This window comes from Diaphorina citri, unplaced genomic scaffold, assembly GCF_000475195.1.
Source record: "Diaphorina citri unplaced genomic scaffold, Diaci psyllid genome assembly version 1.1 scaffold662, whole genome shotgun sequence".
NCBI classification, from domain to species: Eukaryota; Metazoa; Arthropoda; class Insecta; order Hemiptera; family Psyllidae; genus Diaphorina; species Diaphorina citri.
In genome coordinates this window covers 8991-26800 of record NW_007378095.1, presented here as the reverse complement: position 1 = coordinate 26800, position 17810 = coordinate 8991, and the positions used below count along the sequence as shown (strand labels likewise).

General features: G+C 38.0%; 2 protein-coding genes and 1 long non-coding RNA gene across 4 annotated transcripts; 2 read left to right on the top strand and 1 right to left on the bottom strand.

The window, feature by feature from the left end:
• Window positions 1-75: 75 nt before the first annotated feature.
• Window positions 76-6529, top strand: LOC103510979 (iron-sulfur cluster assembly 2 homolog, mitochondrial). 2 transcript variants are annotated; one of them, XM_017444806.2, is made up of 4 exons: window positions 76-201; window positions 5117-5341; window positions 5575-5636; window positions 6182-6529. In XM_017444806.2, exons 1-4 carry the CDS (start codon window positions 155-157, stop codon window positions 6295-6297), a joined length of 450 nt encoding a protein of 149 aa, XP_017300295.1. In that variant the 5' UTR covers window positions 76-154; the 3' UTR covers window positions 6298-6529. The 2 variants fall into 2 exon arrangements, with proteins under 2 accessions (XP_017300295.1, XP_017300297.1); XM_017444808.2 differs by lacking the exons at window positions 5117-5341; window positions 5575-5636 and adding exons at window positions 770-994; window positions 1246-1287 and having other exon boundaries at window positions 125-201; window positions 6162-6529.
• On the top strand, window positions 2811-5109 carry LOC113468164. The gene is made up of 2 exons (XR_003392016.1): window positions 2811-2938; window positions 4992-5109. It is a non-coding gene; the product is annotated as an uncharacterized LOC113468164 (long non-coding RNA).
• Window positions 6530-6709: 180 nt separating the features above from the next.
• LOC103510985 (protein phosphatase 1 regulatory subunit 21) lies at window positions 6710-8768 on the bottom strand. The gene is made up of 4 exons (XM_008475693.2): window positions 8556-8768; window positions 7704-7807; window positions 7212-7422; window positions 6710-6804 (listed from the first exon to the last, which is right to left on the bottom strand). Exons 2-4 carry the CDS (start codon window positions 7803-7805, stop codon window positions 6710-6712), a joined length of 408 nt encoding a protein of 135 aa, XP_008473915.1. The 5' UTR covers window positions 7806-7807; window positions 8556-8768.
• Window positions 8769-17810: the final 9042 nt, after the last annotated feature.

Genomic DNA, 17810 nt, shown 5'->3' with positions numbered 1-17810 from the left:
AATCACGCACTAATCAGAAATGATCAGCGAGCCGCGTCCAGATCAGAGAGCGGTTTCCGGTTTGTTTGATCAGTCCTGATTTTAGGACTGGATTTTTTTCTAATCACTAGGAAGTGTGGCAACACTGGAAAATATTTTTTGTGAAATTTTCAAAATGGCAGGAGTTTGTCGAATCTTTTTACGTGTATCTCCGAAATTCAGGTAATTTTGTTTTTTGAAGCCTTGAAACTGCTTGATAGAATTTTCTCAAGAGAAATTAAACTGCATGAATGAGTAGGTCACTTTCCTATTCTAGTCATAAGCGTCCGATTCCGTGAGAAATAGGAAAATCAAGTTCAACTTCAGTTCTGCAAAAAAAGCCTTGAATTTTTTTTTTTTTTTTTAATTTTCACTTTTTCAAAGCAGCTGATTTGTGTTTACTATTTTCACATTACTGCGCAGGCTCCAGAAGAAAATCGATGATAAGGATCGCGCGGTTTTATGAACCTACTGAGAAGAGATAAGACTTGGTAATGAACGCTCTCATTTTTTTATTCCCGTGGACCTAGTGTCCATCTATGCTTAATGGGAATGCTATCCTTAAAAGTTACAAGTAAATTTGTCAAGGGAGGAGTCATGGCAAAATTCTACTTGATTTGTCTAATTATTTGTAACTTTTTGTAAAGCCCAACACCATACTTTTCCCTTTACAAACCTACTACCCTTCAATTTCATTTGACTAAACACAGTACCTTTTTACTCATGGAACATTGTTTTTCATACATTTTAGAGCATTGCAGATACCCACTGTGTCTCCATACAGCACAAGTTCTCCATCGGAAAAACCTGTGTCTGCTTCCACACTCAAGGATTTGGTCATTCATGACTCGTGTATCAAAAAACTGAAAGAGATCTCCACCGATGGTAGTTTCCTGAGAATTATCGTCGAGGGGGGAGGATGTTCTGGCTTTCAGTACAAGTTTGAGTTGGACACTCAAGTATCTGATGAGGACAGGTTGGTTCTCAGCATTTTCCTCCTACAAATTTGACCTGATTGTTTTTCCCTCACTAAAAGAAGTGCCATCATTTCATTGTGCAAGTACCTGATCAGGATAGCTTTCAAATAAATAAAAAAAAAAGCCCTAAAAATATTTAGGGCCTTTAGTTGTTAAAAAATAATTTTACCCAGCCACTAGCTCCAAATTTATGATTTGTATTTATTAGACTGTTCATTTACCATTAATTTTTTACTTTTTCCAATTTCAGAGTGTATGAGAAGTCTGGCTGTAAGGTTGTTATTGATCAAACATCAGGGAGAAAATCGGAAGTAGTTTTTTTTTCGACCAACTTCGTGAAGATTCGAGTAAAATTTCAGAAGAACAACGGCCTATATGTAAAGTTTTTGCCTCGAGGCAGGTTTTTTTTTGCATGCAAAGTAAGTGAAAGGTTTCATGTAAAAGGGCCCAGGTGTGAAAAAAAAACACAATTCTGGTATAAATTTCCACATTTTTGTTGATTTTTTAAAAGATGAGTGTTCCACCGCCGTTTTTATTTCGTAGCAATGAAACAACTGCTACATTGGACGCAAGTGGTCTGTGACGTTAGTGACGTAGCATGCCCATCCCGTAGTATGCCTCTCATCAGATGGGCGAGAGGAGGAAGAGACACAATACTTCCCATTTAGGTGCTGGGTCAACACGAGAACACCAGAAAGTAACCCGTTGAAATATTTGCAATCGAAAAAGGCCAGCAAAACTTTTCCTGCGTTTAATATTTTCTCTCGTTTTTAGTTTTCTGTTTTCATTTCTTCGAGACAAGACTCAGGGACGGCTAAATTAAGCTTACCCGACTCGTTGGAATTCTTCCGCTTGTCGTCGCATTTGACATCATCATCGGCTGATGTAGGAGATGTGCTGCCACCTCCTAGACCTTTGTCTCCTAGCATAACACTGGAACCTGATTGACCTGAAGTCTGTGGACATCAAGTACAAAATTCATATCTTGCTCCCTGTTCTTCTCACAAAACAAGGGGAATTTTTCCTCTTAGTGTGAGAAGAGTACACTGCTTTTTTTCCTTATCTTTTTAAATACATAAATAATACTGTTATCTTTACCTATACATTGTACTCATATTATGTATTTTATGTCAAATAAATTGTACAAATAAATTACAAAGAGCCAAGTCGGAAATTTGGGGACGAAAATAAGCTTTATCCTTAACAGATAAGGTTCGTTCTCAGAACGTTTGGCTTTCTCCCATCCTGTCCTCTCTTCGATTTCGGGACGATAAGGATAAGACCTTAAGTAGTTGTTTAGGATAAGATCCTCCCGAGACGGGAATCGAACCCGGGACCTAGTGCTTACAAGGCAGACGCTCCCCTCCAAGCCAACTAGGCTGGACATTACATACAAATCAAGATAAAAGCATCTAATACGGAACCTGAATTGATCGTTGTTTTTACTTGACGTTTGCAAAGCGACCGTTTCGCTTAGTTCAAGCGATACATTTGTCGTTCGAGATTTGTAAACAAACGATCTTATCTACAAGATGTTAGGTTTGAAAACAAAAGCAAGACATAAGTACGTAATAGGTATCTACTCAACTTGGAGATCGAGCATTTACGTCAGTTTTACGTGAAGCAAGAGTGAGGCCCGTCCCATCAGAAGCGTAGACGCGCGACTACTTTTAGTAGCGCGTAGTCGGCTGCAAAACCACACCTATGAAAATGGACACTATCATTTTCATAGATCTCTCCATAGACACTCTATCATTTTCATAGATCTGGTTTTACAGGCGCTACTAACAGTCGTGCGTCTACATTTCTAATGTTCGACGGGTCTGACTTGTACGAAACCTACGTGTTTCTACTGATTGAACGAAAGAAGTGATTTCTAAGTTTTATTTCGACGAAGAAAGTTGGGCTATTATCACCTACGGACTGCAAATACAAACGCTTAGGTAAGACATGGACGGAGCCAAGATATTAATTCTGGCCGTCCAAAGGGTTTTAAACCCCAACCCTCCAACACTAAGAGACAAGAGTGGACACAGAAAACAAGCACATGATAGGTATTAGAGTAAAAGATGTCTAGCAGGCAGCTATACCTTTTTGCTATCTGAAATGATTAGATGAGTGTAAGTAGATTCTTACCTTTTGTAGTAAACACGAGATCCACTCGTAGGCGAAGTCTCCCTTGGGGTTCCAAGTCCACCTAAAACAGAAGTTAAGTACAGTCAAAATATTAAGTAAGAACCCAAGTCATTATAGTTGAGATTGGCAGATTTAAAACTTGTTAATGTTGGTCAACTCTGATCCAGTAAAAAAAAAAAATAATAATAATAATAATAAAAAACTTTCTTTCTCCCTCTTTTTCTCTCACTCAATCACACTCTCTCTCTCTCTCTCTCTCTCTCTCTCTCTCTCTCTCTCCTACTTGTAAAGGAGGGGAGAGATCCCCTCCTTTACAAGTAGGTTCACATTGAGGTGGGTAACTGGCACTTGTTTCAAGTCAAAGTAAGTACCAGGGCCATATTTGGGGGGGGCAAAGCCCCCCCCCCCCCTATGGCTCCAAAAATTTGAATCCCTGGATACAGCCCTGGGAAGTACATGTGCTGAAAAAGGGGAGGACCAAGGAGCCATTGTTTTAGGGTCTCAAATTAAAAAAAAAAAAGAAGATAATATTATCTAGGTACCTAACTACCTAATAATATGCAAAAGGTAATAATAAATTTAATAATTAACAATTTATTCTGATGAGTAGGTAGGTAGAGCCTTATTTCATTGACCTCACCTAGTCAGCTCTAGGACTCTGAATAAGTGTGAAAAGTAGCATGCACCTTATAATAGATCTTAATTAAACCTTGCTGACAACATGAACACATAATTCTCTCACTAGGTAGACTTCATTTAACTGATCTGTCTCTCTACCTTCTACTGAGTGTGCAAAAAGTTTCAACATTTCTAAATGGATAGTACAGAATATTAGATCAACAGAATATAAGTAGGTACTTTGTTCATAATGCTGATTGATATTTAAGATTTGTTAGATTAGGTACTTGGATTTTTTCCTTCTTTTTCTTTTTATGGGGGGGGGGGACTTGTGAGACAATTACCCAAGGACCTACTGTTATTGGTCATTTTTAATGCATCTGCATTTGCAAAGAAATCAATAACTTAGGATCTACTTTCCTTGATTGTTGACCTTGTTGGCATATGAATCAACTTTCTGTAGCATATGAATCACCAAAGTTGTGATGTAATATTACATGTCATAGAAGGAAACCATTTAAGTAAAACTCTTGTGTAAGTAATTCATCAAAGTCAGGAATGTAGTTCTGTTTGAGATAGCAGGACATTTAGCTAAACTTCCAAGAAACTTTAACGTAGAGGTGGATTTAGACGAGCCAGTACTTGTAAGACAAGTGGTGAACTACATGCCTGATCAGATCAGTCTGATCACGTATGTAGCTTGGGAAACTAAAGGTAGAAACACACTACTATCACGTGAGCTCACGTCATGTGACATTAGTGTGTTTCTCAGTCTGATCACACACGTAGCTCGGGGAAAACACAAGGTAGAAACACACTACTATCACGTGAGCTCACGTGACATGACTATCTTAAATTTGATGGTCTGATCACAGGAGGGATGGCAGCATCGTGGAACACTGTCAGTCCAAGGTTGATAGCTTTGTGAACTTCATGTTCAAATCTTTCATTCCACACAGGATTAAGAGATAAGACTTGGTAATGAACCCTCTCATCTATTCCCGTGGACCTAGTGTCCATCTATGCTTAATGGGAATGCTATCCTTAAAAGTTACAAGTAAATTAGTCAAGGGAGGAGTCATGGCAAAATTCTACTAACTTGATTTGTCTAATTATTTGTAACTTTTTGTAAAGCCCAACACCATACTTTTCCCTTTACAAACCTACTACCCTTCAATTTAATTTGACTAAACACAGTAGGTACCTTTTTACTCATGGAACATTGTTTTTCATACATTTCAGAGCATTGCAGGTACCCACTCTGTCTCCATACAGCACAAGTTCTCCATCGGAAAAACCTGTGTCTGCTTCCACACTCAAGGATTTGGTCATTCACGACTCGTGTATCAAAAAACTGAAAGAGACAGAGCATTGCAGATACCCACTCTGTCTCCATACAGTACAAGTTCTCCATCGGAAAAACCTGTGTCTGCTTCCACACTCAAGGATTTGGTCATTCACGACTCGTGTATCAAAAAACTGAAAGAGATCTCCACGGATGGTAGTTTCCTGAGAATTATTGTCGAGGGGGGAGGATGTTCTGGCTTTCAGTACAAGTTTGAGTTGGACACTCAAGTATCTGATGAGGACAGGTTGGTTCTCAGCATTTTCCCCCTATGAATTTGACCTGATTGTTTTTCTCTCACTAAAAGAAGTGCCATTGTTTCATTGTGCAAGTACCTGATCAGGATAGCTTTTAAATAAATAAAAAAAAGCCCTGAAAACATTTAGGGCCTTTAAAAAACCAGCCACTAGCTCCAAATTTATGATTTGTGTTTATTATACTGTTCATTTACCATTAATTTTTTACTTTTTCCAATTTCAGAGTGTATGAGAAGTCTGGCTGTAAGGTTGTTATTGATCAAACATCACTAGAATACGTCCAAGGCTCAGTTATAGAATATCACCAGGAATTGATTCGGTCTGCTTTCCAAATTAGCAATAATCCACAAGTCGAGCAAGGGTGCTCTTGTGGTGCCTCTTTCTCAATAAAAGGTCTTTAGTTATGGGTAAAAAGTACATACAGTTGTTTCACCTATTTTAATTATCCAAATTAAGAGTCAATTGGGAAGTACAAACCAAGTGATCCTATATTTTAAAGAAAGATATTTAAATTTTATTGAGATTGGTTCTGTATTTTTTTGAATAATCAAGTTTTTTTTATACATTTTTGTTTAATTTAGTATATGTAGTGTCAAATACCTACTGGAATCTTGACTGCTAAGTCTTGGGGCATCTTCAGATTTTATTTTTGTTGAAAAATAGAAAAGAAAGAAAAAGTTTAGTAAGGTACCTCCTTTTAGTCATCAGTTCTACCTTACAAACCATTTTAACTAGCTTTTATTCTTTTGCCATGCTTCTTTTGTTTTGAGGAATCTCACTAAAGGTGATCACTTCATTTCACCCTCAAACATCACTAGAATACGTCCAAGGCTCAGTTATAGAATATCACCAGGAATTGATTCGGTCTGCTTTCCAAATTAGCAATAATCCACAAGTCGAGCAAGGGTGCTCTTGTGGTGCCTCTTTCTCAATAAAAGGTCTTTAGTTATGGGTAAAAAGTACATACAGTTGTTTCACCTATTTTAATTATCCAAATTAAGAGTCAATTGGGAAGTACAAACCAAGTGATCCTATATTTTAAAGAAAGATATTTAAATTTTATTGAGATTGGTTCTGTATTTTTTTGAATAATCAAGTTTTTTTTATACATTTTTGTTTAATTTAGTATATGTAGTGTCAAATACCTACTGGAATCTTGACTGCTAAGTCTTGGGGCATCTTCAGATTTTATTTTTGTTGAAAAATAGAAAAGAAAGAAAAAGTTTAGTAAGGTACCTCCTTTTAGTCATCAGTTCTACCTTATAACCTAGTTCGATACAAACCATTTTAACTAGCTTTTATTCTTCTGCCATGCTTCTTTTGTTTTGAGGAATCTCACTAAAGGTGATCACTTCATTTCACCCATTCTCCTGAATGAGACGTTTGAAATCTTCGTCCAGAACTCCATTGTATTCTGATACAGAGCTAGAGGCTGAGTCATGCTTCTTACCTCCTGGAAAAGAGAAATTGATGTTTATTAATTATTAAGAATTAAGTACAGAGTGAACAGAAAACATAATTCCAAGTATCTAATAGTTAAAGATTAGGGTATGCTTTATTCTGCAGTCTACTTCCTCCATTTCATCTCTCAACTTTATTTTCTTATCAGCTCTTTATAGGTTCTCAATTTTCCAAGCATTGACTGGTAGGTAGCTAGGTACAGAATGCTAACTTTACATTTTTCCCTTTTTCATTCAAAAGGAAATTCATTCAATCCTGACCAGGCTGAATATATGCTGGTCAAAACAGTCCATTCTCTATTAATCTACTACACTAAATTTTCTGACATGGACTTGAACCACCAGCCTTCAGATCCAAAGTCCACACCACTAACCACTCCTCTGCTGAGGTTGATCTCACCTTTTTTCGCCAATTTCCTTTCCTCCTCCAGATCATCCTGAAGTACGGTCACCCGTTTTGTAAGCTGCTGATTTCTGAACACAAGCGACTCCATCTCTTGCTCATTTTTCCTCAGACTTTGCTCCTGACTCCTCAGCGTTTGTTTGAGATCACCATTTTGTTTTTGTTCCTCGAGGACAGCCTTTTTGAGCACAATGGCTTGTGCTTTGATCTAAAAAAGAAGAAGAAGAAGAAAAGATTTTAGGTAGGTAATTAACCTCCAACTCCACATGTGGATCTCTCAGACTCCTTAAAAAAATGCAAGGAAAGGGGACTTTCCAGTCCTTTATAAGTACTACTATAAATAAGCACTGTTATACTGTTAAAGGGGAAACATTTCATGAGTAGGTACAATTTACAGTACATCTACATTAGGAGCTATTGGCCATTCTTCTATTAATGCACCTCCTATTTTATTATGAATTGCATAATTATGTTTAATTGTGGTCTTACTTTTGCATACTCTGCTGCCAGCTTTTCATACTTGGATGGTAGATCTTGAACAGTGTTGGATTCTTGTGGCATTTGACTGCCACTGTCCCCAGAACCAGACATAGCTGAAAAGAACAAAGAGTTATTATTGGTAATTTAGTACAAATTTAGTTATTATTAGTAATAATTTAGTACAAACTAAAATAGAATGAGTAGTGTACTGTCTTGAAGGCTACGTACTCATATAATGTATTTTATGTCAAATAAATTGTACAAATAAATTACAAATTCTTTTTCTTCGCCTTTTCCCGTGTTCAGACGGGGTCGGCGTTTTTCGTCAGCCCCAGGGCTGTGTCAGCCGCCCATGTTTGTGGACAACCAAATGTCATCCCAAAGGTCAGCTTTGGGCTGACATTTGGTTTTGGCTACAAAAATTTATACGAGTGGATGCCCTTCGCACTCAACCTTTAGCAAGGGAAATTTTAGGGTGATATGCTCCCTGTTTAAGTCCCCCAGCCAGATAATAGTATTGACAAAAATATGGACAGTAAAGGGGCGGCATAAAAATATTAATTAACCCATTCTTACCTTGGATCGGTTAGGAGAGATTCCCATGGTGGACAATATTTCCGCCATCTGTTTTGTATTGATGCCGCAGTTGCTGGCAACGTTCTTTTGGCACCTTTTGTGAACATTCATACTACACACTGGCAGAGATTTCACTGTATAACCTACCATTTGTCTAGGTAAGTAGAAGTATTTGAGATCCTCCCACTAGTCAGATAACTCTGGTTAACAAAACACAATACATAACACAATGATATTAATATTAATCAGACTACCTACACAGAACACCATTTACCACCTACATACCTGATTCTTTTGACAGCAGACTTCAATTTGAACTGTTACGGATTTAGTGTGGAGTTGAGGGTAAAATTCTTGGTACGAGCTTGATTTTCATTCTCATAATTCAAGGGCACAAGGGTTATTGAACTGAACTCTCTACTTTCGAATTTAATCCAAGAATAAAGTCAGATTAATTAACCCAGATTAGAGGAGGCACTTCCAAGTTCCAAAAATAATCTCTACAAAACAGAAAAGTAAACAACACAACTTGAACTTTTGCATGTATTGCGCCCAACAATCACATCTGATTATGCAATACGCAATACTTTTTGACAAGCCTCGTCCACACTGAACGAACGGATCACGTTTATTCTGTTGCGCTGTTGCCATTTTTCCAGTTCCACAAAACGGCCATTATTTTGATTATTTTTTCATTCATAAAATCATAAAGCAAAAGAGGGGGGGGTTGCTATAATTTCAAGGTCAAAAATACTACTGATTTTACTACGGGGTATGTATTGTGATTTGTGGTCTATTCAAGGTCGTTCGTTTCACATGGGATATTTTGTAGGTAACTACTTCACTGGAGAGATGATTCGGGATTTCCTTTTTTTCTAGCCTAGTCATCTACCATATACCCACTGATTTAATTTTCTGTTTGATTTTTTTTTACCTACCTATTTAGAGCCATTGCGTTGTTTTCAGGATCAGGAGGCCTTGCCAGACTAGTTACTTTGGTTTGGTTGGTGGCGAGTCTACCTTGTAAGCGCTAAGCCGCGGGTTCGATTCCTGCCCGCAGCGGATTTTATTCCGAACAGACAATGTCCGTTCTCGGAACAGCTGGTTTTCTCCTATCCTGCTTTCCTTCATTCTTCAATTTCGGGACGATAAGACCTTTTCTTTTTCTTCTTCTTCTTCTTCTTCTTCTTTTATGTATGTTGTCTATTATTTTTCTTGGTACACTGTGTATTAATTATTGCTAAGGATGTGTACCTACAAAAAGAAAGTACACTCAATTTACTACATGAACCACACCTAGGTACTCTTCACAATCAAAACAATGGAATGATTACGGACAGCTATTAGCTAGGCTATTGAACAATATGTAGGTATATTCTATTCTATTCTATTTCATTCAGTCTATTACTCTATTCTATTAGCGAGGCTCTTGGAACAATAAGTCAACTAGTCTCTTGAATGGGTATTGCTTCAGACCATAACTTATCTATCAGTTTACCTAACCTTTGATCTGGACAATGTAGGTGGACAGGACTGCATTGTCCTGAAGCTATGGCACTCTATGGCTGTATTAGTTGTTCGTACAGTGTCCACCCCCGTGATGACATCTTCAAGAGATATTAGCAATGATCTTTCTTCTCTATATCTCCATAGGAACAATGAACTGTGCGTTGTAAAGTTGTACTTTAGCCAGCCTAGTTTCCTAGTTAGCTTGTAAGGTAGCGCGTCTGCCTTATAAGCGCTAGGTCGCGGGTTCGATTCCCACCCGGGGCGAATTTTATTCTGAACGGATAGTGTTCGTTCTCGGAATGGCTGGCTTTCGCCTATCCTGTCTTCCTTCTCTCTTCGCTTTCGGGACGATAAGATCTTAGCAGTTATAGTTCCCTCTATCAAACCACTGGGCTAACCCTGTCCCACTTTTTCTACTTGGAATCGAACCTGGTACCTTCGGTTTGTCAATCGGAAATCGGACGGTTCCCAGACGGTTCTCACCTTTGTCCAGGATTCAGATTGACAAGGCGTGACCCGAGCTAAGATCTTCAGGAATGACAAAATCATTTTGCCAATCAAATAAACGAAGAAAAGTTCAAAAAATCAAATACAAATAGGTAGGTACCTACATAATTTCAAATAAACGAAGAAAAGTTTTCTGGACTTGAGATTTGATGATGAATCAGACTTGACACTTGAATCTGACTTGACACTTGAATCAGACTTGACACTTGAATCAGACTTGACACTTGAATCAGACTTGACACTTGAATCAGACTTGACACTTGAATCAGACGTGACACTTGAATCAGACTTGACACTTGACACTTGAATCAGACTTGACACTTGAATCAGACTTGACACTTGAATCGTTAGCCTGGATGAATAGACCGTCTGTCTGAGAGACAGGTAGGTACCGTATCGAATTCAGGACAGTACCGAGAATGACTTGACTGAGACACATTACAGATTAGGAAGAGATCTATAACCCAACACCAATTTCTACAGGATGGGCCTTTTCTCATTTTGTTTTTTTTTTTTTTTTTTTTTTTTTTTTCGGGGGGAAACTTTTCCCCGCAGCCTAGTGCTTACAAGGTAATTTTAATTTTTATTAATATTTCATTGTTTTAAAATAAAGCTAAAGAATAACTCTTCCCTCCTCTTCTATTCTCTCCCTGTTCTGATTTCCTCTTTTGTTCTCTCCTCCAAATTCTACCTCAATCCTGAATAACCCTGGTCATTTTCCAACGGACGTCACCGAGTTCTCTCCCGACCCAATTTTCGTTCAGGTAGAGTACAACGAGTTCTCTCCAAATCTGTGTTTTGCTGTTTTGTAAACTAGGTACGTATTCTCTCCCAAGCATGACATCGTCGCGGGAGAGAACTCGTAAAGGAGAGAACTCGGGCAAACAAAGGTCCACGGGAGAGAATTCGTTACCTCCCTTTTCCAACCTAGCGCCTCTCTGCAATTATTTACATTAATAGACATGTGTGTACATTATAAATAGACCTATTCTACCTGGCCAGATTACTCGCATCATTAGTATGCATTTATAAACTGCAGAACTCACATAGAAAAGAAAGAAAAGAAAAACAAATCAAATCGAATCTCAAATTCTTTGTGGTAAAGCAGAGCTTTTTCACAACTTATGTAGGCATCACAGCATTACTAAGTGCCTCCTTTGCAATCAATTGAAATATTTCAAATCTCTTTTTACACTGGTAATGCGGCACTGGTCGCTACTCGATTAAAGTAACTACTCAGTTGTACTCTTCCACTCAACATAGTGATAGTGGACGTGACATTGTCAGATAGGATGGTTTGAGTCACTTCTTTAGGAATGTTGGTAAATTGATATTCAAAAGAAATTTCCTTGTTTTGTTGCAAAAAGAATGTGAATTGAGTCGTATTTTCCTTTCGTAATTTTTAGGTGAAAATGGCAGGGAATATAGGGAAATGGTACAATCCCAGGCAATGGTACATTTCTCTATCTCCCACCATTACAACCTGAAAATTGCGAAAGGAAAACACGCGTTTGTTTATCGTTAAAGTCCATACAGGAAAAAAAGTAGTCGCAGAATGTGAATCGCTTACCTTCGCACTGTAGACCCTGCCGGAACAGTCCGTACAGGAGCGAGCCACAGTGGTCGCAGAATGTGAACCGCTTGTAGTTGTGCACCACAAAGCGGTGCGGAACGTTGACGCTAAAGCGAGGCGTCTGGCACGACATCTGGAGGTGTGTTTCGTCCTTCATGTTGGGGCACTTGGTCACCACGGACTCGTGACAACGCTTGTGAACCACGCATGTGCAGACTGAGGACAATATTAGTAAGTTTATAGTTAACATTCAGAATCTCCTTTATTGACGCTAAAGCGAGGCGTCTGGCACGACATCTGGAGGTGTGTTTCGTCCTTCATGTTGGGGCACTTGGTCACTACGGACTCGTGACAACGCTTGTGAACCACGCATGTGCAGACTGAGGACAATATTAGTAAGTTTATAGTTAACATTCAGAATCTCCTTTACAGTCTTTTCTTTGTGTATCCCTGTACTTTTAAAGGGAGGGTATTTGGGTAAACAAACTGGGTAAAAAAAACCGAAGATATTTGAGGGCATAATGGGACTTTTTGGTCTTAGCGGACAGTATAAATAAGGTATATTTAAATAAATAAATAAACGTTTTGAATCGAAAATTGATTCCTGATTGGCAAGAATAATGTTCTTTTTCTGCGAGGATATGTCTTTTGCTATTGTTTTGTATTAAGTAATCTGATTATTGGTTGATTTCGATTAGATTGTTCAAAGAGTAAAACTTAAACCAAGTTTAAACATACGTTGAGCCAGTCTAGTTAGCTTAGTTGGTAGTGCGTCTGCCTTGTAAGCGCTAGGCTGCGGGTTCGATTCCCGCCCGGGGCGGATTTTATCAAAGTTTCGAAGAATACGAACAAAATTCACATGGGAAAATTGCACAACGATAGGAAAGAATGAAAGATTCAAGAGAGAAATTATGACATTGAAAGTTATTCTGACAAATCAATCAGAAGTAAAATAAAACTTGACATGGGAATATAAACATGGCAATCACACATCATCTGATCGGCATGTACAATGAAATCATCACAATCAATGAAAGTAAAAATATAAACATACGCGTACCTATGTATGTAGTTTATGTTTGATTTATAATAAATACTAGAAGCAGTATTTTATTTTATTACTGTATACCCGGAAGAATGAGCCAAGTCGGAAATTTGGGGACGAAAAATAAGCTTTATCCTAAACAGATAAAGTTCGTTGTCAAAACGTTTGGCTTTCTCCTATCCTGTCCTCTCTTCGATTTCGGAACGATAAGGATAAGACCTTAAGTAGTTGTTTAGGATAAGATCCTCCCGGGGACGGCAATCAAACCCGCGACCTAGTGCTTACAAGGCAGACGCTCCCCTCCAAGCCAACTAGGCTGGACACTACATACAAATCAAGATAAAAGCATCTAATGCGGAACCTGAATTGATCGTTGTTTTTACTTGACGTTGGCAAAGCGACCGTTTCGCTTAGTTCCATCGATACATTTGTCGTTTGAGATTTGTAAACAAACAATCTTATCTACAAGATGTTAGGTTTGAAAACAAAAGCAAGACATAAGTACGTAATAGGTATCTACTCAACTTGGAGATCGAGCATTTATAAATAATTTTTTAAATTGGTATACTTATTACATATTTTATTCGAAAAATACATTAGTACTTACTTCAGAATAGTTTCAAAGGATTTGCTACATTTAATAAGCAAAACTGTAGGTAATTATGGTATCACAAATTTTAAGAAAAAATAATATACTGAATTATGTAGACATTAAAAAAATAAAGGAAATAATTTTTAAACTAAAAGAAGAGTAGGTATCTAAGCTAAATGAGGAATGGAAATTTTGTTAACAGCCTTGATCCAATTAAAATCGCGATCCTTGTAAAAATTGGAAAACAATCATAAAATTCATACCTAATATGTACTACCAGGCAAGCACAAAGCACCTGAAACACTATGCTACCGTGGCAGGTTAATAATAAAATCATAGATAGTCGAATTCTTTACTATTAAGTAACAGCCTTGATCCAATTAAAATCGCGATCCTTGTAAAAATTGGAAAACGATCATAAAGTTCATACCTAATATGTACTACGAGACTATACCAGGCAAGCACAAAGCACCTGAAACACTATGCTACCGTGGCAGGTTAATAATAAAATCATAGATAGTCGAATTCTTTACTATTAAAGTTCAATGCCTCCGTTGGAATTCAAACCTGCGACCTCTTGTAAACCAGGCATCTTAACCACTACGGGACTACGCTATTTAGGCAGCTTTTAACTAAAATTAAATGATCGACCTCGATACTTTAAAAAATGAAAATTCCGTGTCCTCGTTGGGATTCAAACCCGTGACTTCCTGCTTACCAGACAAGGCGGGTTGGTCATCCTGAGTTCAGAACCAAGTGGAGACAAGATGTTCAATGAGGCAAGAGGAGACACAACGGGACTACGCTATTTAGGCAGCTTTTACCTAAAATTAAATGATCGACCTCGATACTCGAATACTTTAAAAAATGAAAATTCCGTGTCCTCGTTGGGATTCAAACCCGTGTCTTCCTGCTTACCAGACAAGGCGGGTTGGTCATCCTGAGTTCAGAACCAAGTGGAGACAAGATGTTCAATGAGGCAAGAGGAGACACAGGTGACTATTAATGATGTAACTGAGGTGTTCATTGGAGAATACATGAGGACTAGGATTTGCTTTTACTTTTGGCACCCTGAAAACACAGAATATGACGAAGATATAAAAACAATCCATTTATTGCGACCTTTTACATTTTCAAGGTCCAATATTTGACTTTCATTAGCTCGTCCTTTTACTTGCCCGTCACATCATGGCAGAAGCGTAGACGCGCGACTACTTTTAGTAGAATAGTAGCGCGTAGTCGGCTGCAAAACCACACCTATGAAAATGATAGAGACTCTCCATAGACACTCTATCATTTTCATAGATCTGGTTTTACAGGCGCTACTAACAGTCGTGCGTCTACGTTTCCAATGTACGACGGCTCTGACTTGTACGAAACCTAGGTGTTTCTACTGATTGAACGGAAGAAGTGATTTCTAAGTTTTATTTCGACGAAGAAAGTTGGGCTATTATCACCTACGGACTGCAAATACAAACACTTAGGTAAGACATGGACGGAGCCAAGAAATTAATTCTGGCCGTCCAAAGGGTTTTTAAACAATCCTTCCAACACTGTGAGACAAGATAGGTAGTGGATACAGAAAACAAGCACATGATAGGTATTAGAGTAAAAGACGTCTAGCAGGCAGCTATACCTTTTCGCTATCTGAAATGATTACTTACTTAGATGAGTGTAAGTAGGTTCTTACCTTTTGTAGTAAACACGAGATCCACTCGTAGGCGAAGTCTCCCTTGGGGTTCCAAGTCCACCTAAAACAGAAGTTAAGTACCTGAAGGCTAGAGGAGCAGTGCTTTTTTTTCACACTAGTACTTCTTACTGGACAAAAATAGTAAGGGATTAGTCAACCTGGATTCTAAGATCACCAGCAAATTGGCATTCACTCTCAGTCCCAGACCTTAGAGGTTTTGTCCACTGATTGGAGGTGTCCACTATTCAGAGATTTCACTGTATAACCTACCATTTGTCTAGGTAAGTAGATCCTCCCACTAAAGTCAGATAACTCTGGTTAACAAAACACAATACATAACACAATGATATTAATATTAATCAGACTACCTACACAGAACACCATTTACCACCTACATACCTGATTCTTTTGACAGCAGACTTCAATTTGAACTGTTACGGATTTAGTGTGGAGTTGAGGGTAAAATTCTTGGTACGAGCTTGATTTTCATTCTCATAATTCAAGGACACAAGGGTTATTGAACTGAACTCTCTACTTTCGAATTTAATCCAAGAATAAAGTCCAGTATAAATAAGGTATATGAAAATAAATAAATAAACGTTTTGAATCGAAGATTGATTCCTGATTGGCAAGAATATGTTCTTTTTCTGCGAGGATATGTCTTTTGCTATTGTTTTGTATTAAGTAATCTTACTGGTTGATTTCAAACTTAGTCGATTAGATTGTTCAAAGAGTAAAACTTAAACCAGCGAAAAAATACCTAGTCAGCACTAGCCCCCCCCTTTTTTTTCCTATAATTATTATGTCCAAGCTTTTGAAAGACCTTGTTTTTACGCCTAAATCGGAATATATATATGTGTAGAAAAAAAGCCAATAGTAGTAATAATTTAAAACAAACGATCTAATTTGCATAGGTAACTACTAGGTACCATATTTTACAGTTTTATACATACAGGAGACTAATATAATTATGTAACATAGTTTATGAACATACCTTGGCACTGATAGCCTTGCTTTCCTATGCCCCTGTAATCAAGAGAGCATTCAAACAGATTAGTAGCATATCTAGGACACATAGTTATCAAACTGCCTCCAGTGTCTAATATGTTTAGTGTGACATTATTAGGTAGCTAATACACAGACCTTAGTGCCTAGATGCCAGCTGTAACCTAGAGGTGGATTTAGACAAGCCAGTACTTGTAAGACAAGTGGTGAACTACGTGCCTGATCAGATCAGTCTGATCACGTATGTAGCTCGGGAAACTAAAGGTAGAAACACACTACTATCACGTGAGCTCACGTCATGTGACATTAGTGTGTTTCTCAGTCTGATCACACACGTAGCTCGGGGAAAACACAAGGTAGAAACACACTACTATCACGTGAGCTCACGTGACATGACTATCTTAAATTTGATGTTACAATTCAAGTTGATTCTCCAGACAAAGTTGACTCTTCCTTGTTGGCGAGAACGGAAAAGTTTGGTTCGAAAATGTCCGCCTCGGCCGGGATTCGAACCGAGCCCCTCAGGATTGAGAATCAGTCTTTTTACCAACTCGATCACAGAGGCTAAACCCAACTTGATAGATCACAAGTGTTGACTAGAGCAGAATCACCTCTATCAAGGGGGTCTAGATAATTAACCCAGCGGGGATTTTAATTTTTCAAGAATATTTTAAATTATGATCATTATTTTACTACTTTATTAAGCTTTATTCTGGTTTATTCAGTAGGGTTACAAGCACAAAACAACCCATACAATGTATAGGTACATAAGATCTTGTTTAGACTGCTGGGGTAAAGGGACTTTTTAGTCTCATTCGAGCAGGATAAACAAGATATATTCACACAGGATCAAATGTTTTGGGTTTGGTGCTTGATCGGTCCAGATGGTTTTCGTCGACATCTATGGAAACATAAGGGTCTATTGGTTGATCCTCTGGTTTGTTTCCAAAAGCCATTGTGTGCCTTTTCTGAAAGTCTGTTGGTCTCAGTCCACAAGCTTCGCATATTTTTATGCGAACAGTTCCCGTAAACATTTGAAAAAATCACAGATGAGAAAGAAGTTAAGCTTTACACTAAAACTAAATACAATTCCCTAGCAAAAGCGAGCTGAACATTGCAAAAAGTTTAAACAAACTCTGGAAAACAAGGCTATCATGTCGATAGTGATAAAAATTTACTGCACTATAATTAATTGCCCCACAATTCCTTGCTGGAAACTGACGAAGCCAACACACGAAACGGTGCAGAAAATCAGGCAAAAAATGCGAAATTTGAAAAGAATTTTGAAAATCACACCAAAAACCTGAATTTGAAAACTCCTGCGATAACAGAATCACCGTAATCACGCACTAATCAGAAATGATCAGCGAGCCGCGTCCAGATCAGAGAGCGGTTTCCGGTTTGTTTGATCAGTCCTGATTTTAGGACTGGATTTTTTTCTAATCACTAGGAAGTGTGGCAACACTGAAAAATATTTTTTGTGAAATTTTCAAAATGGCAGGAGTTTGTCGAATCTTTTTACGTGTATCTCCGAAATTCAGGTAATTTTGTTTTTTGAATAAATTCTAATTAGAATGATAATACCTCGTATCAAGGTTCAAATTTGGATGGTCCAAAGC

Coding starts and splice junctions, on each gene's coding strand:
- LOC103510979 (XM_017444806.2), top strand. CDS start 155: ATGGCAGGAGTTTGTCGAATCTTTTTACGTGTATCTCCGAAATTCAG. Junction 202..5,116: donor CGTGTATCTCCGAAATTCAG/GTAATTTTGTTT, acceptor TGAAAGAGACAG/AGCATTGCAGATACCCACTC. Junction 5,342..5,574: donor CAAGTATCTGATGAGGACAG/GTTGGTTCTCAG, acceptor TTCCAATTTCAG/AGTGTATGAGAAGTCTGGCT.
- LOC103510985 (XM_008475693.2), bottom strand. CDS start 7,805: ATGTCTGGTTCTGGGGACAGTGGCAGTCAAATGCCACAAGAATCCAAC. Junction 7,423..7,703: donor TGGCAGCAGAGTATGCAAAA/GTAAGACCACAA, acceptor CTTCTTTTTTAG/ATCAAAGCACAAGCCATTGT. Junction 6,805..7,211: donor AAGGAAATTGGCGAAAAAAG/GTGAGATCAACC, acceptor TCTCTTTTCCAG/GAGGTAAGAAGCATGACTCA.